This window comes from Taeniopygia guttata, chromosome 8, assembly GCF_048771995.1.
Source record: "Taeniopygia guttata chromosome 8, bTaeGut7.mat, whole genome shotgun sequence".
In the NCBI taxonomy this organism is placed as follows: Eukaryota; Metazoa; Chordata; class Aves; order Passeriformes; family Estrildidae; genus Taeniopygia; species Taeniopygia guttata.
In genome coordinates this window covers 10,996,001-11,020,091 of record NC_133033.1, presented here as the reverse complement: position 1 = coordinate 11,020,091, position 24,091 = coordinate 10,996,001, and the positions used below count along the sequence as shown (strand labels likewise).

The 24,091-nt window shown below is 52.2% G+C and overlaps 2 protein-coding genes across 6 annotated transcripts; one reads left to right on the top strand and one right to left on the bottom strand.

Moving 5' to 3' along the window:
- The first annotated feature begins 65 nt into the window (after positions 1 to 65).
- On the top strand, positions 66 to 5,403 carry CDC20 (cell division cycle 20). Of its 2 annotated transcripts, XM_041717819.2 has the most exons (11): positions 66 to 209; positions 536 to 732; positions 1,283 to 1,428; positions 2,042 to 2,138; positions 2,660 to 2,788; positions 3,132 to 3,328; positions 3,662 to 3,756; positions 4,097 to 4,328; positions 4,438 to 4,563; positions 4,734 to 4,851; positions 5,142 to 5,403. In XM_041717819.2, exons 1-11 carry the CDS (start codon positions 163 to 165, stop codon positions 5,318 to 5,320), a joined length of 1,563 nt encoding a protein of 520 aa, XP_041573753.1. In that variant the 5' UTR covers positions 66 to 162; the 3' UTR covers positions 5,321 to 5,403. The 2 variants fall into 2 exon arrangements, with proteins under 2 accessions (XP_041573753.1, XP_072789166.1); XM_072933065.1 differs by lacking the exon at positions 66 to 209 and having other exon boundaries at positions 306 to 732.
- Positions 5,404 to 8,410: 3,007 nt separating this feature from the next.
- Positions 8,411 to 22,212, bottom strand: ELOVL1 (ELOVL fatty acid elongase 1). 4 transcript variants are annotated; one of them, XM_002190950.6, is made up of 8 exons: positions 22,134 to 22,212; positions 12,114 to 12,175; positions 11,490 to 11,680; positions 11,251 to 11,331; positions 10,987 to 11,043; positions 10,556 to 10,661; positions 10,266 to 10,402; positions 8,411 to 9,869 (listed from the first exon to the last, which is right to left on the bottom strand). In XM_002190950.6, the coding sequence occupies exons 1-8, from the start codon at positions 22,202 to 22,204 to the stop codon at positions 9,615 to 9,617; spliced, it is 960 nt and encodes a 319-aa protein (XP_002190986.3). In that variant the 5' UTR covers positions 22,205 to 22,212; the 3' UTR covers positions 8,411 to 9,614. The 4 variants fall into 4 exon arrangements, with proteins under 4 accessions (XP_002190986.3, XP_072789167.1, XP_032605761.1 ...); XM_072933066.1 differs by lacking the exon at positions 22,134 to 22,212 and adding an exon at positions 21,533 to 21,556; XM_032749870.3 differs by lacking the exon at positions 22,134 to 22,212 and adding an exon at positions 18,413 to 18,550.
- Positions 22,213 to 24,091: the final 1,879 nt, after the last annotated feature.

Genomic DNA, 24,091 nt, shown 5'->3' with positions numbered 1-24,091 from the left:
TCCCTCCTTCGCCGCCCGCCCCGGCCCCGCCCCTACCGCACGCGCCGAGCGCCCCGTCCCGCGGCTCAGCCAATCGCGTTGCGTCGCGCGGCCGTCGCCTGGCAGCGCGCGGCCGTTGGGTTTGAAGCGGCCAACCGGGGCCCGCTCCGCGCGCCGTTTAAAATGCTGCGGCGCAGGCGGGGCGGGAGAGCGGCGGCGGCGCGGCGGAGGTGAGCGGGCATGGGGCCGGGCGGTCGGGCAGGCAGCTCTCGGGCGGGGAGGCCGTGGTCAAGAGGACGAGGGGAAGGGAGAATGTCGCTTACCGGAGAGCGGCTGGAGGGGGTGTCGGCTGACAGAAAAGAGCCCTGGCGAGCGGAGGGAGGGTGTGTCGGCTGATGGAAAGTGTCCCCGAGGGGCGGTTGGGGGAGTGGAGGGTGTTCGGTGGTGGGGAGAGCGGCCGGAGGGCTCGGAAGGTCCGGTGGTGGGAGGCCAGCGGGGCCCGCCGGAGCAGGCTGCAGCCCGGCCGGTGGGCACGGCTGACGCCGCCCGCCCGCAGGACCATGGCGCAGTTCCTGTTCGAGGCGGACCTGCACGGGCTGCTGAAGCTGGACACGCCGATCCCGAACGCGCCGCCTGCGCGATGGCAGCGCAAGGCCAAGGAGAGCGGGCCCGGGCCGAGTCCCGTCGGCGTGTCGCCCATGAAGCCGGCCAATCGCTCCCACAGCTCCAGCAAAACGCCGTCCAAGACACCCGGTGAGCGCCGGCCCCCAGCGGCAGAGGTTGTGTGCGGGAGCCTCGCCCAGGCTGCTTGTCTGTAGCCATGGGGCTCTGGGCTCCCAGCCATGCTGCCCTACCGGCTTGCTGCTGAGGCAGGAGGAGCGGGGCTGTGCTCCTGACAATCACCCACCTCCTCCCCAGCATGACGGGCAGAGCTCTGACCACTGGGGCCGGCGAACTGCTGATCCCCCAGCTGAGCCTTGCTGGCACAGCTGCATGCTGGGGCAAGTGTGGGCGGGACTCGCAGCTGATAGCTTTACATCCTGTAACAGTGTTTTTGTATCCTCCCCTTATCTTTGGGCTCTGGAATTGTTGCACTAGACCAAAGGAATTGCTCCAGACAGTCCCTAACCACAGCTTGGTGGCAGGGAAGAAAATATGTTAGTTGTGCCTGGGTGGCATGAGATCTCAAGAGTCCTACTTGTCTGGTGGGTGTGATGTGGAAGAGTGCTGGGTTTGCTCTCATGAAAGCTCTAATACAACCTGTTAAATAGCTGTAAGACAATATTTTTATATGCAAATGCAGGTAAATCTGGATCCAAAGTTCAAAGCACCCCCACAAAGGCTGGGGGGGATCGCTACATTCCTAACCGCAGCACTATGCAGATGGAGATGGCAAATTTCCTCCTTACCAAAGAGAATGAGCCTGCAGAGGAATCCCCTACCAAGAAGGTGAGCGTGTTGCTAAGTTACAATTACTTCAACAACCACTAATTCTTCCTGCCCCTTTACAGAGGAGTAAACTCCATAGGTTCTATGGAGTGGACACATGGGGCTGACAAGCAACTCTGGGCTTCAGGAGCCTAGGATGAGATTGAAGCTGTAGGGACTGCCATGCACTCTAGCCTTTGCTGCCTCAGGTAGCAAAATTTAGCTTTTGACTAATAAGGGTTTAAAATATAGCAGGCAACAAAAACACAAAGCTGTGAGCCTATGCAAAGTGAAACTGCTGGTGGTAGCTATTCTAGGACAATGTCTGCACAGGGAACACTTCTGGAATGTTTTACACTGTGTTCTGAAATCTGTTTATGAAGTATTTGGTTGCTTTGTGGCTGTGGCTTTTCCCACTGGCAATGACACTGAATTTGCCATTGTATGAAAATGTGAGCAGGACAATGTGTGAAAGTCTGAGGAAAAACTGCTTTGACCTGCCTGTGTGTGGCTGACCCTTGCAGCACAGTTGAACACCTCCTGATTCTAAGAGAAGGGGACTTAGGTGTCTGTTTTAATTGCTGTGCGGGAGTTGTCTTAAATGCATTGCACTGAGGGTGATTTGTCTCTGTAGGAGCAACAGAAAGCCTGGGCAGTGAATCTGAATGGTTTTGATGTAGAAGAGTCAAAGATCCTCCGCCTCAGTGGAAAACCACAGAATGCTCCAGAAGGTACGATACAGGGTCTGTGTGAGCTGGATCAGTGGGGGGGAGATCAGGTCGGGGAACAGCAACGCAGAACCTCTGTGTGTGGTCACAGGAGAAATCAATTGGTTTCTGAGAGCTGTACAGGCTGGAGTCTCCTTTCTTAGGGTTCCTGAGGTTGAGGGAGGGCATAACAGTTACAGTGAATTCATTTAGGGATGTTGCTATGACTGCCAGTTGCTCACCTGTATTGCAGGTTGCAAACCTTCATGAAGTCTATAAGAGCATCAAAATCTCTGAGGTACACTTTCCAGCTTAAACTGTAACTAAAGATAATGGGACCCAAAAACCCAAGTGTTTGTTACATTTGTTTCCATGAATGAGAAAACTGTAGCTCACCCTAGTTCAGCAGTTCATACTGCCAGTGACATTAGGACACTGTTTCTCTTAGGACTTTATTTTCACTCCAGGGGATTCCTAGTTAGGTGAGCAGCACTCAGCTGGGAGGAAACTAACTCAGGTTAACAAACCTATTCCTCTGCACACAGGATATCAGAATAACCTGAAAGTGCTCTACAGTCAGAAAATGACGCCTGGATCCAGCAGGAAGAATAGCAGATATATTCCTTCAATGCCAGACCGGATCTTGGATGCACCAGAGATACGCAATGACTACTGTAAGTAGACTGTGGGTTGAGTGCTGGGCATCCAGAACATTCTGCACTGGAGTGCTGTTCCTAGGACAGTGTAACTGGGCTGGCTTTATTATTTTATGTACCCATGCTAGCACAGACCACTTCTGGGGCGTCCCTGTGTAGCCTTACAGGAACAGTGGTCTAGGCCACTGGAGCAGGGTACCTGACCCCAGCAGCTGGGCACAGGGACACTGAGAAGGCTGCCCCTTACCTGTACGTGTGTGTGTGCACATGTGCACACACGCACCTGCTGCATCAGCACAGGTAAAGGGCAGGGCTCTTCAGGTAAGCATGGTGTGACCTGCATTGCTCTTTCAAATCGTAGATCTGAATCTCATAGACTGGAGCTCCCAGAACTTCCTGGCAGTGGCTCTGGACAACTCTGTTTATCTGTGGAATCACGCTTCTGGGGAGATTATCCAGCTGCTGCAGATGGAGCATCCAGATGTTTACATTTCCTCTGTGTCATGGATTAAAGAAGGAAACTACCTTGCTGTTGGCACAAGTAGTGCTGAGGTCCAGGTGAATGCAGGAGTAAAACTAGAGGTGTTTTCTAGGGATTGACAGAACTGTGGGGCCTGGGGACAGAACCTTGGTTGCCAGAGGAAGGATGCCATGCACCTGACTTGTCTTCCCTGGTGTGGGGTGGAACTGCCCCAGCCAAGTGCAGTGTGCAAGGCAGGGTTTGGTTTGGGGGTTTTCTGATAAGTAGTGTTATCTTCAGTGCTATAGCCATGAGATACACATTCTCTCTGTTCCCTGAGAAGGCTGAATGCCAGAGCCTGTGCAGTGAGGTTCCTAGGGTATAGCAACAGGATTGGGTTTCCTCTGAAGAACTTTGCTTTGCCTCTCTAGCTATGGGACATTCAGCAGCAGAAACGTCTCCGAAACATGACCAGCCATTGTGCCCGTGTGGGAACCCTCAGCTGGAACAGCTACATCCTCTCCAGGTAAAGCAGTGGGTGAAGGGCAGTTTCCAGGTGTTGCAAACTCCTACCCCTCAATCTATGTGTGGTGTCGGTTAGGGATGATAGAGAAGTTTCTGTCCTGGCTTGGGATTCTTACTCAGCCTTATCTGTTGGGACTGTGGGAAGGCCTCTTTCCTGTATTGCACTTTGTGCTGAAGTTGTAAAGAGCTTGTGTGGGTTTTTCACTCACACCAACAGACCAATGTTGCTGGCAACACTAGTTGAAACCCAGTGGGCAGGTACAGCAGTCTTGCAACAACAAAAATGGATATGGGTGAAAATGTGTCAGCCTGACTCTGTAAGCCTTCTCTTCTCTCTGCAGTGGTGCACGGACTGGGCACATCCATCACCATGATGTCCGAGTGGCTGAGCACCATGTGGCCACCCTTGCTGGCCACACACAGGAGGTGTGCGGACTCAAATGGTCTCTAGATGGCCGATACTTGGCCAGTGGTGGCAATGACAATCTGGTGAATGTCTGGCCATGCACCCAAGGTGGGGGTGGAGACTTTGCTCCTGTACAGACCTTCACTCAGCACCAGGGTGCTGTCAAGGTGAGCACAGGGCTGCCGTGGGCAGATATCTGTGTGCAAGGCAGACATGCAGCACTGGCTGGGTGCAGGTTGCCTCTTGTATGTCTTACAACGAGCTCTTCTCTCTCAGGCTGTGGCGTGGTGCCCATGGCAGATGAGTGTCCTAGCCACTGGAGGTGGCACTAGTGACAGACATATCCGCATATGGAACGTGTGTTCTGGAGCCTGCCTCAGCGCTGTTGATACCCATTCCCAGGTGAGAGATGAACATCAACTTGGAGACAAATGCCTTCTGCCAGCACACCTACACAGAGCTGCTGGCTCCTCAGGCCCACAGGCATGGGAAAGGAGGGAACCATGCTCACCTCCGAGTGGTGAGCATCAGCACAAGCAGCTTGTCTTACCTGTGTTACTGCCTCTTTTCAGGTCTGTTCTATCCTGTGGTCAACAAACTACAAGGAGTTTGTTTCAGGCCATGGCTTTGCACAGAATCAGCTGGTTCTATGGAAGTATCCAACGATGACCAAGGTTGCTGAGCTGCAAGGTAGGTGGACAGGGCCTGGGCGAGGGAGGACTGTTAGAGGTTGAAGGCAGCTGCACTCCTTGGTTTGAGCCTGCAGCATCACTGATACAGGGCCATGCTGCTAGGAGTAAAGCATGCCCACAGGCTGTGGAAGAAATACTATTGCTCCAAGTATGCTTGGGGTCTGAAATCATGCTGCCACAGCCGGTGGAGGGACAGCTATGCAAGCTGGCAGGGCTCATGGAAGCATACAGAAGTAAATGTGCATGTGCTGATCAGCTCAGCACTGACTGCACACTCCTCCTCCTCAGGTCATACCGCCAGAATCTTGAACCTGACCATGAGCCCTGATGGTACAACAGTGGCCTCAGCAGCTGCTGATGAAACACTGCGGCTCTGGCGCTGTTTTGAGATGGACCCCATAAAGAAAAAGGAGAAAGAGAAGGCAAACAGTGCCAAAAGCAGTATTATTCACCAGAGCATCCGCTGACAACACTGGGTTGTTGTGGGGAGGGGGATACGTGGTTTACACACTGTACAGTATTTTAAATGTTAATAAACTGCTTAATTTGACTTTTTCTTAATGCAGTCCAATGGAAGAAAAAAACATGGCTCCCAAACCCAAGTCCTCCTCCCTGAGGCTGGGGATCTGGGCAAGGGCTGGAGACTTGTATCTTAAGGGCCAGTTGACAGGCCCCCTGAGCCTAGCACAGCCTAGCAGAAGGATGCTGTGCAAGTGCAAAGGCTGTACTTCTGTCCCAGATAAGATAGCTATATCACCTGCCCCATCTAGATGCTGACTACAAGCACAGCAGCTCCACCACAGGCTCAGCTGGAAGCACAGCATGGCTGTGGCCTCAGTTTATGTTGTGTCCTGTCTCAGAACCACAGGGGCCTTACTGTGCCTCTGCAGGCAGCCCTTAGGTTTGTCTTGTTAGCTAGAGGCAGTCATCACTGCCTGCTTATGGTGCTGGCATAGAGTAGCTACTTTTGCAAACTGAATTGCTATTGGAAAAAAAAAAAGGCGGGGGGGGGGGGGGGGGAAACATACAGCAACAGCTGTAATCACCCCAAAGGCTAGAAAGGGGCTGGCACTGCCATAAAGCCTGTTGCAAAACAAATGGTTAGTTTACATTGCCACAGCCAGCCTGGATGTCATGGAGGAGCCATGCAAAATGCCACCAACCCTGTGCTCAGCCTGCAGTCACTTATTCTTCCAGCAACTCTGATCTGTCCTCCCCTCCTGCTGACAGGAAGCCCTGGGGCCTTGCTCAGGCTTCATGCAGAGGAGCAGGCATCAGAGCTCAGCTGACATTTATTGGAGCTTGACTCCCCTACACTTGGAAAAATGCCTTTTTTCCAGGCTGAACTGTGCTGGAGCAAGTTGCAGGAAACGTATTTGAACCCTTACCTGACCAACAGCCAGCTCAGCCATGCTGCTCTGCATGGTGGAGCCACAGTGTCTGAGGTTATGGGGCTGCACCAGGTCCATCAAACCTGTCCTTCAGCTGTACCAGCACTGCCAGGGGTTGCTGGGGACACTGCACAGCTGATGAGCACCTTGGCCTGTGCAAAACAGCTCCACCAAGCCTGTGCCTCCTGCCAGCCGTCAGTGATTAGCTGAGGGTGGATTATTAACTGTTTTCCCCTTCCCCTCTGCACAGTACCACACTGTACCCTCTTTGGACACAAATCCTAGGGCCACAGCTGCCTCTAACGGGGAAGCAGGCAGGAACCCAAATGCAAGGTTGGGCTCTTCCCCAGAGCTGTGCTGCTGTTGTAACTACCCCACACCCCTGCACCTTGCTGCTAGGAGTTAGCATAGACTTGCCCTGTAGGCCCACAGCTGATTAAGCCTTCCCTGGTCCCTGACCTGGAAGGAAAGCTTTATATGCCTCAATGTTGCTGTAATCTTTTCACTCCCATGTAAGAGCAGCTCAGCTTTCTCTCACAGGCTCTTTCTTTCTCCTTAGCACATGCCCCACACCCAGATGCTGTGCATTACACACCCTTGGAGGACCTCTGAGCATTACTAGAGGGTAATGGTATTGCAGGGTCTTTGGCCCCGTGCTGGTCTACAGTCCTGGAGTGAGGAGGAGCAGAGGACAGAAGCAGGCACTGATCCAGCAGGCCCAGTAAACACAGCCCTATAAGGTGTGAATTCAGTTCACAGCATGACAGCAGAATAATTACCAAGTGCCATGGCCAGCCCACAGAAGAGCACAGCTAACAGGAACAATTGGAGGAAGGGAGAGCAGAGCACATGTAGAGAACAGCCCATTCTAAAATACCAAGCATAAGTAGTTTAAAGCATTGTTACTATTTTGGGCAAAAACAAAGACAGTCCTCTCTTTAGCAAGAGCCAGCTGGAGAGGAGAAGGAGGCTTGACAGGAAAAGGTCCATGTCAGCTGGACCATCACCTACAGCTCCTGAAGTGGTGACTTCTGAGCACTGAACTAACATTACACACCACTTCAGCATGGACAAATTCTCATCCAAGTCTTTACTCCCAGAAAAGCATCAACAGCTGGGAGAACACTGCACTGGGCAGCAGCCAGATCCCACTTAATGACTTCTTGCATACAAGGACATTGAGCGCTGTGGAAGAGGGTGATGTGTGAGTGTAGTTTAGGCATATTAGTCACACCAGTTCAGGTCACTTGAAGATGCTTTCCTACATTTCAGAGCATGGCCTCGAGGTATACAGCAGCCCAGGTCAGATCAGCAGAGCTCTCTCACACCAAGCTCTGCTCCAGGAATTCGGCTAGACAGCCACCAAAGCCCTCTTACCCCACAACCAAACCTACAGTGAAACTCGGCATCTGGAGGCTGCTGATCTAACACATTCCTCCCAGCCACACGCTGCCCAGCTGGCTCCCCACTCTTCTTCCCAAGCGTGAGTCAGCACCCAGGCTGCCCTCTGCTCAAGAGGGCCTCAGTCATGGGGTGATAGGGAAGGCAGCCCTACACCCCAACAGCACTGAAGGGAAACCAGAATGAGACAGCTGGAAAGAGATAACAAAGCCCAGCCAGGCAAAGACGCACTCCTGCAGCAAAAGCAAGACAGCAACAACATCAACCTTCCTGTGACCAACCTGAGGCACACTGTGCACAGATCCATGCTGCAGGGGCATTCACATATGGCAGCAGCTTTTGCTTTGGCAGATGCAGTAAGCAACAAACTGCTGTTTCCCAAGCATTTAAGTTCCCAAAGTCTCTATTCCCTCCTCTGCCATACCTCAAATCCTCATAATTTCTGAAAAGCAGCAGTTCTTCCTGGGCAGGTGGCCCAGGGCCCAGCCCACACCCCTGCTCCACCCCAGCCATTTTTTGACAGGGTGGAGTAACTTTCACAACAGAACCTTGACACGCATCCAGCCCTGAGCACTGCTCTATCAAAACACTTGGAAACAATCTGCCATCTGCTTCATCAGCACACAACTATCACCCTCTTCCCCCAGCACAAACCTGCTACACCAGCTGCTTCTCCCAGCCGTGCTTTCAAACATGCTGCACAGGACCAAGCACCTGGAAGAGCTTTTGCTTATATTGAGCCAAGAAAACAAAAGGACAGAGCCATTTCTCCTTCTGTTTGTTTATTTGTAATAGAAGAGCAGCCCAATCTGACAGGGCCTGGCTCCTTCACCTCGTCCTCGAGGCCATCAGCATGTTTTGGTTACAATCAGAGCAGGTGACAGGCACCAGGCCAGGAGAGGTGCTGCACTGCCCTGCTGAAGGGCAGAGCACATCTTCATGCAGGCCCAGTCATATCCAAAAAGGCAAGAGGTGCTCACTCTTGCAGCACAGCTGAGCACACTTAAAACCACCCTCTACTGTGCTCAGGCTAGGCCAGAGGAGGGCTGGATCCAAGCAGGAGAGCCCAGGAGCTGATTTTAGGGGCACTTATTGCTCAAGTCTTGAATTTACAAGGATGGAAGTGGTCCAAGACTAGGCTGAGCTTGGTCTCCCCCACTCTGGAGCAAGCCACCAGCTGCCATAGAGGATCAGGTAAGTGTGGCCTAAGCACACACTGAGCACCCAGCCCAGGCACAAGAACGGCAAGGCAACCTGGGCTTATCACATGGGGGAAGCCTTTCAGGCTGTCACAGTCCCTGCTATGTACTAGGCACAGGGCATGGGTACCGTACTGGGCAGGTCTGGGCCCTTAAGTCCCATAAGTACTGCCCCTACGTTCTCCACAGACACCTGGGCACATATGCCAGGGCAGGACTCCCAAGCTGGGCACACAGGGACCAGAAGGGACATGCAGCACTGTGGCATGGAACAAAGTGGCACAAGGCATCATAGAGTAGGAGAACTCACACATGAGCTGGAGTAACAAGCAGCCAGGGACAAATCTGCTCATCCACACAAGCTCTTGTGAGTCAGGGAAGAGGAGAGGGCACCAGGACAGGAAGCGGTCTCTTCTTTTGGTCCTACTCAGAAGGAAATGGCCCCTAGGCAGAAGAGCCAGATGTAGGCACTTGGGGAAAGTTCCTTTGGAAACACTGGAATGGGACTGCAGCCCCACAGCTGTGATGCAGGCAGCTGCCTCTCTGCTCAGCAACACTGAGAAACAGCACAAGCCCTCCCAGGAGCAGAAGTGGCCCATGGCTGCTCAGAGCAGAGGGGCTGAGCATGCAGACAGGGGACAGCAGGACTGGGCACAGGGGTACAACAGTCTGTAGGCACTTGACTTGGCTAGTGGCACCCAGGAGCAGAGGGACAGGTCCCAGCTGCCTCTGCCCCGGGGCTCTCATTGGCTCTGGGAGCACTTTACCCTCTAGTTGGCTTTGACTTTTCCATTGGTGACAGTGCCATTTTCATGGATGCTGCTACCGTTGTGCTGGGCTGCTTGTTGAGCCACCCTGGGCAACCGTTTGCCCTTGGTGTAGGACTGGTACCAAAAGTTGGAGAAGAGGATGAAGAAGATGGTCCCATAAATCCAGATAAGGTGAATGAAGATGGGGAACTGGTATTGGCAGTTGGGCATGAAGTAATACTGGGAGATGTGGACGGAGACAATCACAAACTGTGCCTGGGAGCAAGGCAGAGTAAGAACAAGTTATTCATGGGAGCAGGGTCAGGGAACCCACTAGAGACCTTATTTTTAAAGGCAACACCTAGACTCCTTTCCCAGTCTGAAGCAAAGGTCTTTATGGTGAGGCATTGAGCAGCAGCTGGAAGAGGCAGGCACAAGTCCAGAGCAGCATATGCCTCTCACCCTCCCAACATGGCTGCAGCCCAGGAGATGAACAGCACCCACACCCCAGCCAGGCTGGTAGGGCTATCAGAGGTCCACGGTGGGGCAGAGCTACTAAAAACCCAGAGCAATATGCTACAGAGAAGACAACTGCTGCTGGCTGTCCCTTTCAAAGGTACAAGGGCTGCCCTTCACATCAGGCACATGGTCTGCTCTACCTCACAGACTCACCAGCTGGATGGCCGTGATGTGCTTCTTCCACCACAGGTACTTCTGAAAGGCAGGTCCTGCTGCTGACAGCCCATAGTAGAAATACATGACAACATGCACCATGGAATTGATCATGGCATGGAATGAGCCCATTCCCCCTGTTAAAAGAGATTTTCCTTAGTGTAAGTCAATACTCCACAGCAATCAGCTACTACACAGAGCTGCTAAGAGCACAGCAGGGCCAAAAACCCCTTCTCAGCATGCTGGGGTAACCCTACCCAATTCATGCACCCAGACAGTTGCCATCTTACCTGGACCAAACTTTGCTCCCCACCACCAGCTCCATGGCAGAACAGAGTGGTGGAAAAGGTGCAGGAATGTGACCTGTTCATTCTTCTTCCGCAGGACAAAGATCACCTGCAATGAAAGCCCAACAGCATTAAGGACCTGCAGCCCCAGGAGCAGCTAGAGCAGGCTGGGCCCCTAATTCAGTGTGTGATCTCAATGATGCTTCCCTCCCTCCCCCCCTCCACTCACTGTCATCACCCATTAAGGTCACCCCACAGCTTCCAGAGCTGTAGCATGTAAAGAAGGGCCTCAGCACTAATATTCCAGGGTGACCTCCTTGGCAGTGATGCCAGACAGAAGCACTACCAGGTCAGACTGGAAGGGCTGCAAAAGCACCTACCCCAAATACACTGGGCTCAGCTTCCTGCCCAGCAAGGCCTTCTCAGTAACTCACCGTGTCTGTCAGTTCAATGAACTTGGAGAAAACAAAGAGCCAAGCAACACTGACCATCTGTAACAGAACACATTAACATTAGAGACCTGCCTCAGCCTGAACAAGCCCAGTAAGTGAAGGGCTTTGTCCAGTTACCCTGACATGAAATCAAGGCCAGGAGACTGCACATTCTCTGCCTCAGGAAAGGCAGGAGCTGTGACCCTGCCATCCAAACAGAAGAACTAAAGGCCATCTCCACTTATCAGGAGAAGGATGAGAACTCACCCTGAGGGCCTTGGGGTCCTGTGAGAAGTCCACAGGGTCACATCGCCAGGTGTACCCAGTGAGCCACCCTGCCATCAGGAACTGCAACAAGAGCATCAGAGTGAGGCCTAACACATCACCCGCTGCACGTCAAGCTCTGCAGAGAAGGGCAGGGAACGGCCAGGAAAAGGGCTCCCCATCACCCACACAGCCTGCACACGCTGCTTTACACATGCCCGACCAAGCTACCAACGACTCACCTCATAGACTATGTAAAGGGAGAGTCCCACCAGAAAGAAGTTGTATAGCACCATGAACTTCTTCAGGTTTAGAGGCTTCCTGTTGGCCATTAGCCGGGGACCCAAGGATAGGACAAAGTAGACATATCCCAGAAGGATGCCCATCACAAGGAATGGAGACTGCATCAGTGGATAATCAGCAATGCGGGGGTCTGCAGAAAGAGCCACAGTGCAGAGCAGTTAGCATCCTCACCCCAGCCTGCTGCCAGCAGTGCTACTGCCACAGTGGAGGCAAGGGCACAGCAATCCTGTTCTAGGACACGAGTGCAAGTAGGGAAGCAGTCTGGGAGCAGAGGCTGGTGAAGTCAGCCAGACTCAGCACAGTATAGCCTGAAGCCATACTGCAGGGCAGCCTGGAGATCATCTGCCCAGGGGAACACAAGTGCCCCAAAACAATTTACACAGGCATTTATGCACAACAGTCTCAGGCAGCACAAAAACCCCAGAGTTGCATCTGTGTAAGGGCAAAGGCAGGATGCAGATTGACCAAGGGATGCTTCAGGGATAACAGGCCACCCCCAATGCCTCTGGCAGTAAAGCATGTAGTGCTGCCTGTCTGATAGCTGGGCAGAGCCAAACACTGACCTGCTTTCTTCATGAAGTCCTGATACATAGTCACAATCCTCTCCATGGTGATGGCAGTGTCTCTGTGGAAAGAGACAGGGAAGATCAAGCAGCTGTTTTCCCAGGAGGGCAGCCTACAGAGCATAGCCCTGCAGATCAGTAAACTCCAAGCCCAATTTCAGAGAAACAGTCATGTATCTGGCCAGTGTTGCCTTCAGCTGATCACATACCAGAATCCACTTTCCAAGTGAGCCAGAGGCCTCCTTCACTTCTCACAGAGTCTGGCTCTGTTTCCCCAGTTCTGCTGGGAACCCTATCATCAAATGCCAGCAGTCCTTCCAAGGCAAGAACCCAACATTTCAAGCCAGCTAGGAAAGCTTCCAACCTCAGCACTGTATCTCCAAGCCCATTCATCTTGCTCCTGCTGTAAAAGCTCAAGCATTATCATCCAGAAGCACCATGACATTGGCAGCACACTTCTCTGTCTGACCCTGGAGCAGAGATGCACGGCTGGCCCACACTCTCCAGAGCACCGTGCCTTTATGGTCAGCTCTGGGCTCCTGCCAGCTGATTCCCACCACAGAAGCAGCACACCATCACGGGCAGGCCCATTTCATGAGGAAGGAAATCCATAGATTCAGAAACAAACATCAGTTTCTGGTATTAAAGTTCCTGGTTTCACATCCTTGCACAAAACCCTCTGGACAAGAAACTACTACCACATAACCTAGTACCTCAAAGGCCAGGTGCATCCTGCTTGGCAATGGCATTTCCACTCCCCTTCCAGACAAGAGAAAGCCATACAATGGAAGGCTGCAGAGAGAAGGACTGGCACTCCCCACACTTGCTCAGCCTCAGTATGAACACACACCAGAAAGTGATCTGGGCAGATGCTCTCCAGAAAAGTAGGAAGGGCCCAGGTTCTTACTGCTGCAAGTTTGAAATATCTTCACCCATCCTGTGTGCTCCCCAACCCACAGGACACCAGGCAGAGCATAGGCCCAGCCTCACCTGACTCATCCATCTGTGAGGGGGGCATTCCCCACAGCTGCTACCAGACACTCCACCTATCCCTTCCCTCCAAGAAGGTGCACAGGAGTCACTGCCCATGCATGGCCTGGGGAAATGGGTCCCCAGCCCAGTCTCCCCAGGAGGTATATCGCTGCCACCACCAGGAAGCACATGGGGTCTTCCAGACCAGCAGCCAGGAGGCTGAAGCCAGAGTACCCTTCTTCCCAGTAAGGTCCCCCGAGTACTCGCAGCCACTGCTACCTCAAGCCCTCGCCAGTCAACACCAGCACTGCTCCTTCAGCTTCAAAGCAAGAGGAAGAACTCAGTGTCATCTTTGCTGTAAGGCAGGATGGCAGCACACACTTACTTCCTGAGCAGAGCTACCAGGCACCTCCATGGCAGGCTTTGCCAGCAGTAATCTTCAGGGGGGCCTGGCACACACCATTCTGGTTCACCATTCCCTGCAAATCAGTTTGGTGCAGCAGGAGTGCTGGCTCTGTGCCTGCCCAGTCATACCCTCTGCATTCCTCCAGACTGGGGAGTGCCACCTAACCTCTCTGCAAGGGCAGCAGAGCTCCAGAGCGAGCCTGCATAGCCACACAGCCCAAGGAGTTTTGCTGTGCTTCAGAAAGCACAGAAGGTGGTTTCTTGTGCCATTTTGGAGGCAGATGCAGCAATCAGGCAAAGCCCACTTAGGACTGATCCCCCCACATATCAGGGGGAGCTCAGCAGCAAAATACACATTCACCCTCCCAAGCAAGATTTCAAAGGGTTTAATAGCGAATAATACTCACTTTTAGTACCACCGTGATGCAAGTAATATTTAAGGTTCTAGACACTGCCAAAATAATCCACTCACCACATGCAGCAAAAGCTGGCTAAAAGTATAGCAGGAACTATTGCATCTTTAAGAGACACTCAAGGCTCAGCTGTGGGAAATATAGTAAGCACAAGTCTGGAAAGCTGCTGAGCTTTATGTTGCTTTAATGGCTAAGAGCAAGCTCCAAACTTGTCTGTCTAGTTTCAGCTTTCAACCACTACATCCAGCTACACCTTTATTTGCTAGATTGAGGAGCCCTCAAGAGTCAGCTCCCAGCAGAGGCGCCTGACTATTCAAGGTCTGTGTTTATCTTATCAAAGTGAATGAGTCAGCCTTACTACAGGCCCAGGGCAGAGACAAATCCTGTTGAATACTTGCCTATTTTGAGCAGGCAAGGATGAGAAGAGAGTGTCGGCTGTCTTTGAGCTCAAAGCTCCATCTCACACTGCAGAAACAAACTTCAGCTCAGACACCATGGATCACTTCCCTGACCCGGACCAAAGCCTCCAGTACCACTGGCCAACGAGGACCCCAGCTCAAAACAATTCAGGGTCCATAACAACTATTCCCCCAGGCAGTGGCAGAAGCCCATTTCAAACCAGGACTAGCACAGAAGTCCCCACCAACATGAACAGTAACAAGGCTCTGGGCAAGCACCAAGACATCTACCAAGACAGAAATAGTAGAATTATGCTATAGGCCCTTATGGAAAGGACCTGTAAGTTTTCCTAACTTTCTCTAGGCAGAACAACACCCTGCTAAATTAAGCTAAGAGAGCAATCACATCTCTGGGGAAACCCCTGAGGTCTTCAGGTCTTTGGAAGACCTGGCATCTGTCCCCACTGGCATGCTACATCATCCAACATCAAAGTGGCAAAGTATGCCTTGCTCAGTGAGCAGATGCAGGTATGTCTTGCCCTCCTCTGTCCCTCAAGGCAGTCCCACTGGCCTTGAGCAGCAAAGTGGGAGTTGTAGGGCAGGCCTGAGAGCTACCTTCACTGCTCCATGCCAGCCTTTCTGTTACAGGCAGGGGTTTTTCAGCACAGAGCACCAACTGTCCAGGAACCTGAACTCTCCTCTGCACACAACACCCCTCTGCACTTTGAAAGGTGTTCAACACCCAGACAGGTGTCAGCTCTTACTGCACATCACACGCTGCAGGTGTTCACAGCTCAGTGGTTGGATTTGTCCTCTCCGCACATGGGGGACACTTTCCTCTAACTCCTCCTAAATCCTCACCTTCTTAAGCAAGGAGTTGGGAAGGGATGTAGTACCCAAAGCCGAGCCTTGAACAGCTGAAGAGAAATCAAGCAAATAGGACCAAGCATCCCAAATGAGCAGGAACCCTAGGGGCCCAAACACACCCTTGACGATACAGAGAAACATTGCAACATATGTCCTATCTCTCAGCAACAGGGAGTCACTTCCCCATGTCAGAGAAAAAGTTCCCACTATTTGCAAACTAGAGTATCAGGCCACAATCTGCTCCAGTAACCAACATCAAGGATTAAATACTTGCTTACACAAAGCAATGTGTAGACTGCATATTTCCAGCAAGCTATACAGCTAATTAGTGCAACTTCAGCAACAACAGCAAGGCCTTTTATGACCAGCCCCAGTCAGACTACAGCACTGTCAGAACCATGACACTGACAGAGACCAGAGCTCAACCCAGTTAGTTTTGTTAACAGCCTTGCAGGACACACATCTCCCCACACAACTATCTGCAAGCAACAGACTCTGCCCTAGACATTGAACACTCCTACTTCTCAGCATTCTGGTCAGAAATCAGTCCTGTAATAAGTGCAAAATCAAACACCCTCATCTCCCCACTAGTTTAATTAAAGGCAGCACCAAAACCATCTGGTAGGTGGCCACAGAGCTGCCACCCCAGGGAGAGCTGGCACAAGGCCCTTGCTGCACTGGCTAAAGCAGGCTTGGCCCTGTGGGCTTCCCAGGGAGTAGGAGCCCTCAAAGGTCAGGAGATAATCAGTTGGCCAGATGTGAAACTAACTTGCATCCCTGACCTACAAGCCGGCAACAAGGCTCGCTGCCTGATGCAGCTTCGATCTGCACATCTCAGGAAGAGGCATCTTCCTCCCCCAGCTCCCCCCCATAGCATCTACTCAATCGCCTGGCATTCCAGAAAGTCACCATGGGGTCCAGCAAAGCCTGCACACAGCCCCACGTGCCCATGAACTCTATTTCCCTGCAGAAGAGTGGAACTGATCAAGCCAGCCACAGACAGGGTGTGTACTGTACACACAAGGCTGGCACCACAAAACATCACCACCAAGAGCTGACAGCCACAGCTCCAGCAGCTTTCCTGAGCTTATGCACAAGTGAATCCAGCAAGATGAGGAGCATGAAACTTTATCTGCCCCAAACAACACACAGGCAGCAAGGCAGTCAGAGCAAGACAAGAGAGAAGGAGCTCAACCAGCAATAAGCTGCAAACCCCTGTTTTCTATCAACTCTGCAGTGGGATCTCTCTAAGACTGAAGTGTACAGTGAGGCACAGGAAACTGAATTTCAATCTCCACTGTCTGCTGCTCTGTGCCCAGTGAAAGGGAGAGGGGCTTGTAACCAGGCAGTACACATTTATTTCACACACAGAACCTCCTAACACCAGTTCAAACACATGCAGCAGAGGCTACTCAACAGGAGAGCTGTATTCATGTACACTTGCATTCCTACTAATATTTTCAGTCATTCACTGAAGACTCAAGATAGCATTGTCCACATGCTTCTGAAGTAATGTTTTTTCTCAAAAGAAATCAGTATAAAGACATGTCTGTCACCAGCTCACCAGCCACAGAGGACAAGTCTAGCAGGACTACCAGAGCTTCTATGTTTTAAGTACAGAAAGCCATACCAACAGATATGGGCAGTAGCAACTCTGCTAGCCTGGCACCTCAGCTCTGAGGTGGGAGGCAAACTCTGATTGGAATTTGAGAACAACCTGTCCCAGAACTCCATTCACAACCTAATTACAAAGATTGCAAGGAAACTTTATGCTAGCACCACCAGGTAAGTTTTCCTATTTGAATGCTATCCATTGGTCACTTCCTCTGGCTCACCTACTTCATGCTGAGTGACAAAGGACATGGCCAACAACCTGGTACCATACGTTTCACAGCAGTGGAACTTCATATTCTGAAGTCAGTACAGGAGGTACTGTGAGACATGAGGGATGCAAACTCTCAAAGCCAGGATATGCAACAGCTCTTGCAAGAGCTGCCATTGCAACCAGTGTGGGAATCACACTGGCTGGATGCTAATCCTGGCACACTGGCAGGATCCAAGCAGCAGGAAGTGCCCTGCCTCAAATTGAGCAGTTTCCTCATCCTCACCAAGTGTGTGTTAATACCCTACCACTCTCTCACACAGTGGCTGTAAAACCTTGAGGCTTTGGATAGCTCTCCCCTTCCCATACTCACTGGAAGCAGGGAAAGCAAGAGGAGACTCCCAGATTAGCATGACAACTCTGACAGTCAGCATGGCACCTCACAAGCTTTCACGGAATGGAGGACACGTATTGCAACAGGGTCTGGTAACCGTGTACAAAAATCAAGGCAGATAATCAGACTTCAAGGTCCCACAAGAGCACACCTTGCAGTAAAAGGTTTAATATGCACAGCATACTTTTTCCAGGGGCAGCACCTCCCAGGCTGTTAAGAGTAGGTTTACTCCTTATCACAGTCAAAGCTGGTGGCTGCATATTCAGAGAACAGATATCAGTAGAGATGAGAGAGATGAGGAAAAAAAAAAAAAACAGAAAAGGCAACATTAGGCAGAAAATCTGACATTGCAAGGAGCAAAGGAGTAAAAAAGTGAAGGAAAAAAAGAAACAATGAGATAGCAACAGAAGTGGAAAATGAGGTATTTCCTTTCTGAACTAACCATATTGATCCATGTCACTCCCTCATACAGCACCAGGTGAAGGGGAAAGGTAGAGATAGATAGCTGAGCTCCCTCTCTCTGAAGTGAAGGCACCCAGCAGCCCCCCAGAGTGCACAGAGCACACTCAGGAAGGGTAGAACCAGGCAGGTGGCAGGAGGGCAGGCAGGGCTACATTGAGCTAGGCCAAATTCTAATACCTGCATCCAAAATTGGGTCAAGCCTTCTAAAGCCGCCTAGCAAACAAACAGAGCACCCCTATCTCTAGGTGGGACAGGCTGTACCACAGCACTCATCTCTGGTTTTAATCACTATGCAAATGCCTCAATACAAGGCTTCACCTCTGTTCTCACAGCCCTGGCTGTAATCATGACACTGTAATGATTGGTGTGCTCTGCCCCATTCAGGCTTGTGCATTAATTAGACAGGTACATCAAGACAAGATGGACATTAAAATCTACAAAGCAAGATGCAGAAAGGAAAGACTCACAAATTCCCTCCAATGGTTTTATTTGAATTATTCAAGAAGCCCAGGTATGAGCCCAGAGCCACTTCTCAATGAGACAAGGGGCCACTGCCTGGAACTTACCATTACACCAGCTTTGGGTCCTGTACCCTCCACACCAAGAAGGCAGTGCGGTCACACAATCTTCTAACAAGAGAGCAGGATGTTCTTTGACAGTATGAAGATGCCATACTCCAGTAGCACAGCATATGCACCTAGAACCCAACATGCCTGAGGCTTAATGGTGACCACATTCAAGGAGGTTCATAGCCTTCCAAGCACAAAGAAAGTGAAGTATGAAGCCTGGCTATCTCCACACATGTGTAGATTGACCACTCAAAGTCAGTGCACTTGCTTCTACTGCTGTACAGACAGGGCAAGCCTCCTAGGGTTAAGTAGAAGTAGCACGAGTTATAAAATCTGTGTGTGCACAGAGCAAATCTTAAACTGTGAGAACAAGCTAGCTGATCTGATCCATGGGGTAAGAGCACACCTTGCAACAAAGCTGGAGAACTTGCTGCCAGTGAGAGCTCACCACCCCAACCTATCCCAGAGCAAATAATCAACTCTGTGACACACTAAATCAAGAAACATCAGACCCAGTTACCACCTCCACCATACTCAAGCCACTAAAGGCTCAGACTGCAGACAATAGCCTGATGGGGAATAGGCTGTGGCAGCTGCAACTTGTCATCTCTGAGCAACAGCAGCCCCACAACTCCTGCAGGGAAGAGTCCTGGCTCCTGGGGACCGTCTCCTCCCTATAAGAGCCCAAGCTGCCTCACCTGTTTGACTGGGAAGAACCAGACTTTCCAGCCCAAGTACTCCCACCATTTGACAGCCAGTAGGGCATACACTACCTCCAATACTCCAACACAAAAGCACAGAAACACAGAGCATCTCTTGGGCCATCACAGGCACTACTCCCAGTGTCCCTTGTAAGCATCGCAGGCTGAGTGTTCACTGTGCTGTAACCCCCAGCAGAAAAGAAGAAAGCATTCACCTGTAACATTCAAGGAAAGCACCCAAACACCTGCCCCTAATACCTCAGGATGTAAAGCTTTTCTCCACTGGGAGAGAAAGGAGACACTATGCAACTTCAATAAGTTCCCTTATTTTTTATCTCTAACATACAGTACAAGACACCTCTCAGCCAGAGTGAGCTTTTATTCCCAAGTCTCAGTTTTAACAGTACTTTCATATTACACTGCTTCCCTGAAGGACCATATAACCCCCACCCCAATGGACTTTCAGGAAACAAAAATAAGAACACAACATAAGGCAGGACCACAGAGGCCCAGGCTGTGTGGGTGGCACAGCTTAATCCCTGCAGCAAGATGAAGCAAGTAGATGCTGCAACAATTGGCATCTTGCTGTTTCTCATAGGAACAGGCTGGCAGCAGCAGCTCACACCCATAAGCTAGAGGGGCTTCCTAGGAAAGAGATAAGGCACAGCAGTTTCAACCAAGCCCCAAGGGCTCAGCCAGCTGTTTGACTCTAAACTACCCTCAAGAAGCTGCCCAGCAGGTCTGGTGGGAAGGTCAGCTCCATGCAGCTAGGAATCTGCCCTGGCTGCATTCTGGTAGAAGGTGGTCAATTTGGGACAGCACAGCAGGATGGATGCACTGCTGCACAGGCAATCCTGGCCTCCAGGAGGGGAAGAGATGCTCTGTGGAAATGCACTAGCAGGTAAAACACCCAGTGTTATCTCATGCTGCCCACTGAGCATTGGAAGGGGTATTCACCCCAGCTTTCCCTCCCTGCCTTTAGGATTTCAGAACCAACATAATCAGTCACAGGGAAAGCACCTGACAGCCCCTCTGCAGGCAGCAGCCCAAGCACTGAGGCACAGTCTGCCACCCCCAAAGCTTAGCGTCCTGTTGCAATGCCTATTTATGCTGCCTCGTTTAGTTTGTTACAGCGTAAAAATAAGTAGCTTTCCCAGCTCCCCCTTCGTTACAACAGAGGAACTGGCCCACGTAAAGAGATCTACAGACCAAGCCCTGTAAGTGCCAGTGGTTATCGAGCCCACAGTGGTCCAGGAAGCGCAGTCCTCTGTGAACGACCACACCAGTGCCAGGTAGCCCGAGGCCAGGCAACTGCTGCCACCAGGGGGGGTGACAGTGACCTCCTCCTCCTGCCACCGCGTTCCAGAGCGAGGGCCAGCGGGAGGCCAAGCACCTACACGAGCGGGCACTCAAAGCTGACATTGTGTCGCAGCAGCGGGGGAGGCCTGGTACTGCCACCCTGCCCGAAGGAGGAGGGAAGAGCCATCTGAATGGTTACATTGATGCCGGCGGCTGGGTAAAACACAGCTCCCCGGCCGCCGGGGGCTGCTCGCGCCCCACTGCCGAGAAGCCCCAGGAGACCACAGCCCTCGGCTGCTCCGCGTACCCGCAGCTCTCAGCCCGGTGGCCACGGTAGGAGCCGAGCAGCACCCCGCTCAGCCTTGCGGCCACCTCTGCAAGCCCCTCTGGCAAAGGCCCCGGCCCCGCTGCCGCCCCAGGGAGCGCCGGGTCCCCCCGCGCGGCCGGTTCCCGGCCCGGCTCGGGTGTGGCGCGGCCGGGCCCGGAAGCGGGGCCTGCGCGGCCGGGAAGGGCCGCGGCGGGCCCGGAGAGGCCCCGCGCCGCCGCCGCGGTGTGTGGGGGCCGAGCCTCCCTTCAGCGAGCCCGCACGGTACTCCGCTGCCTGCGGAGTCGGGACAGTCCCGCCAAAACGCCAACAGGGCGATGCCGATCTCGTTCCTGAGGCCGCGCAGCCGCCGGTCCCCGAGCCGGGAAGCGGGCGTACCCTGCGCCCGGGCCACCGGCCAGCAGCGGGGAGGCAGCCCCGCCACGGCCGGTACCCAGCGCGGCCTCTGGCACAGGCCTGCCGCGGCTGAGGCCGGTGTTTGTGCCACGGCACACAGCGTGGAGGGATACTCCTTCCACCCGGCCGACCGGGAAAGCATCCCAGCCTCGCACAGAGGGACCGGCTCTGCCCCGAAGGAGAGCAGCCAACTGCGGAAGGGAATTGCACCCTTCCCTGGCACCATGGGTGCACTGAGGCAGCGGCACCAGGCTGTGAGCCAAGGAGCACTACCGCTTCTCACAGGACCCTGTTGCTTTTGAGAAAAAAAAAAAAAAAAAAAAAAAACCAAACAAAAAAAAAACCCAAAAAACAAACAAACAAAAAACCACTTCAACAACTGAACTCGGACTTCACTTGTGTCCCTCTGTCTGACACGGGCAGGTTTGCACACCGGCGGGCTTGCCACACCGTACTGCGGGTTCCCCCCTTACCGGGGGGGTGACAGCCTCGACAGCCGCACCCAGCGCGATCACCCGCCAAGGGCACGTCACAGTGTCACAACACCCATCCCACCCATCAGGCCACGGCCTCCCCACCCCTGTGGCGAGGAGACACCACACACCTCCTCCCATGACCGTGAGCATCTAAGGTGACAGGAATACGGACATACACACACAAGCCTCCTCCAGCAGGCTAGTTAACAGGTGCCAAGCCAGCACATGGCTTCTCCGGGACAGGACTCACCAGTCCTGGCAGCAAAGCTTAACCCCCAAAGCAGCTGAACCCTGCTAAGGCCTTCTCAGCACCCTTCAGCTCTGCAACCACCTTCCGAAGCCCCCTCAGCACACCCCAACGAGCTGCCTCGACCCACCACTAACCCCGGACACAACCACCCAAACTTTCCCCCTCGCAAACATCCCAAACGATCGCTAGAACAGACCAGACATCCCCAGCCCGCCCCTCACCAGGCAAAACCGGGCCCCGCACCCTCCACCCCACAGCCGCCTGCACTCACCGCCAGCCGCACCCCAATCTGCCGCCGCCACAGCCGCCCCCGCCATTAAAGCAGGAAGCCCCGCCCCCCATCGCTGCCGATTGGCAGAAAGTGCAGAGTTCCGCCCCCGCGAGAGCCGCGGCCAATCGGCGTGTCCGCCGCGTCCCGCCCGGTCCGTGGCTCCGCCCACCGCGGAGGGGTGAGCGCTGTGAGGGGAAGGTGGGAAATGGCTGGGGAGGGATGCGGGTTGTGGCAGGGTCAGCGAGCGGTACGGGCGGCTGGCTCCAGGGTGGTGGTGACGGCATGAGTGAGACCCGTACAGGTCCATAAACCTCCAGCTCAGAGGCTTTTTTTCCTCTCGTGACACCGCAACAGGCGCCGCGAGCTGGCACCGGACAGAACCCAGAGACGCCGACTCTGACCGCGTGCAGTTTCCAGAGGGTTTCCATCCTGCGGAGCCTCCACAGCCATGCCAATCTGCATCCTAAAAAGTGGTTGGGACTTGACTCGAGCTCGTCTGGTCTGAAGGTGTTTTCAGAACTCACTATTCTAATTGTTAGGAATCATCTTCTCATTTCCAGCTTAATTTGATGCACGACTGGTTAATAAACATTTGTTCCTGTGCCAGCGTTGTAATTTATCTCACACGGTCCTGCCTTGGTGTCCATGCTACAGTGTATTTGTAGACTGCAATCATCTCCCTCTCTGCCATTACAGGGAAGACTGAACAAGTTTTTCCAGCATTTTCTTATTAGTCTGCCTGTTCCTGCGCCTAATGCCATGGTAGCTCTTTTTGCTGTACTGCTGGTCACATTTCCTCTCCTGAAGATGGGTGACGACGAGAAGTTACAGACTTGTGCTCACCTAGTGAGAATTTCCCACCTGGGTACAGGCAGGGCTGCATTTGCAGAGGCAGGGCAGGCCAGTATCTCTTCTGGTGACTTTCTTGCCCTTGTTTGGTGGTACAGCCTTCCTTTACTTTCCCTTACATTGTTAATGCACTACAACATTCTGATTTCATCAGATTACACCAAATATTTGTGCCAGTCCTTAAGGAAATCAATTTATAAAAATATCCACAAAGTACCTCAGTAGTAACCTGTGTGTCCTGATATGCTCCCTTTCCTCAGTCTTTGCTTTCATCTTGACCTGAACCACTCCTTCCCACGTGAAATGCCTGTGCTTGTTTCTGCACCAGCATCTACCATGGTTCCTAATTGGTCCCAAGGTTCAGAGCTGCTTCCCTGGAGTCCACACAGGGCCTATAATTCTATAAAAAAGGGGGTTTTTTTTAACTATCAAGTTAGTCAACATAACAAATTTTATTTTATTCTCCATTTCGTGCCTTCGTGCTATGTTACTCTTTAACTGGATACTGTTAACACCAGACTAGCAGAACCTAAGCAGTCTGGATCACTTTTTCTCCCTTGTTAGGTATAGGCATCAGCCTTGTTTGTTACTCTTGTTTTTCTTTATTGTTCTCCTTTTATTTTGCAACATTACTTTATTTTTACTTGATTTGTGTTCCAATTCAGTGGAAACCTTGCTATGTAGTTTGTAATGAAATTAGAGATCAATGGATTCCTTCATACTCCCTCATACTGGATTGTTTTCCACCTTGTATCCTGCATCTCATCGATTTCTCCAAGCATTCCTTCTCTCCTCTGGATCCACCCTTACTAGCAGGCTTGTCAGGCTCTAACAATGAGCCCCAAATTGCACAGCCCAGCCTCTTCCTGCTATTGGAATTAATTTTCAGGTCACTCTCTTTTCTTCTGCTCTGAATGCAATTTATTTCTCCACTCTTGGTCCTGGACTGTATTTCCCTGTTGTGTCTGCCACCTCTACTATTATTTCTGTGTTGTATTTGCTCATTAGTTTGGGTTTTTTTTTGTTTCTACTGCATCTTCTGCTTCACTCCTTAATTCTCCAACACACCTAATAGATTTCACCGTTTTATTTCTCCTCCATCAGTTTGT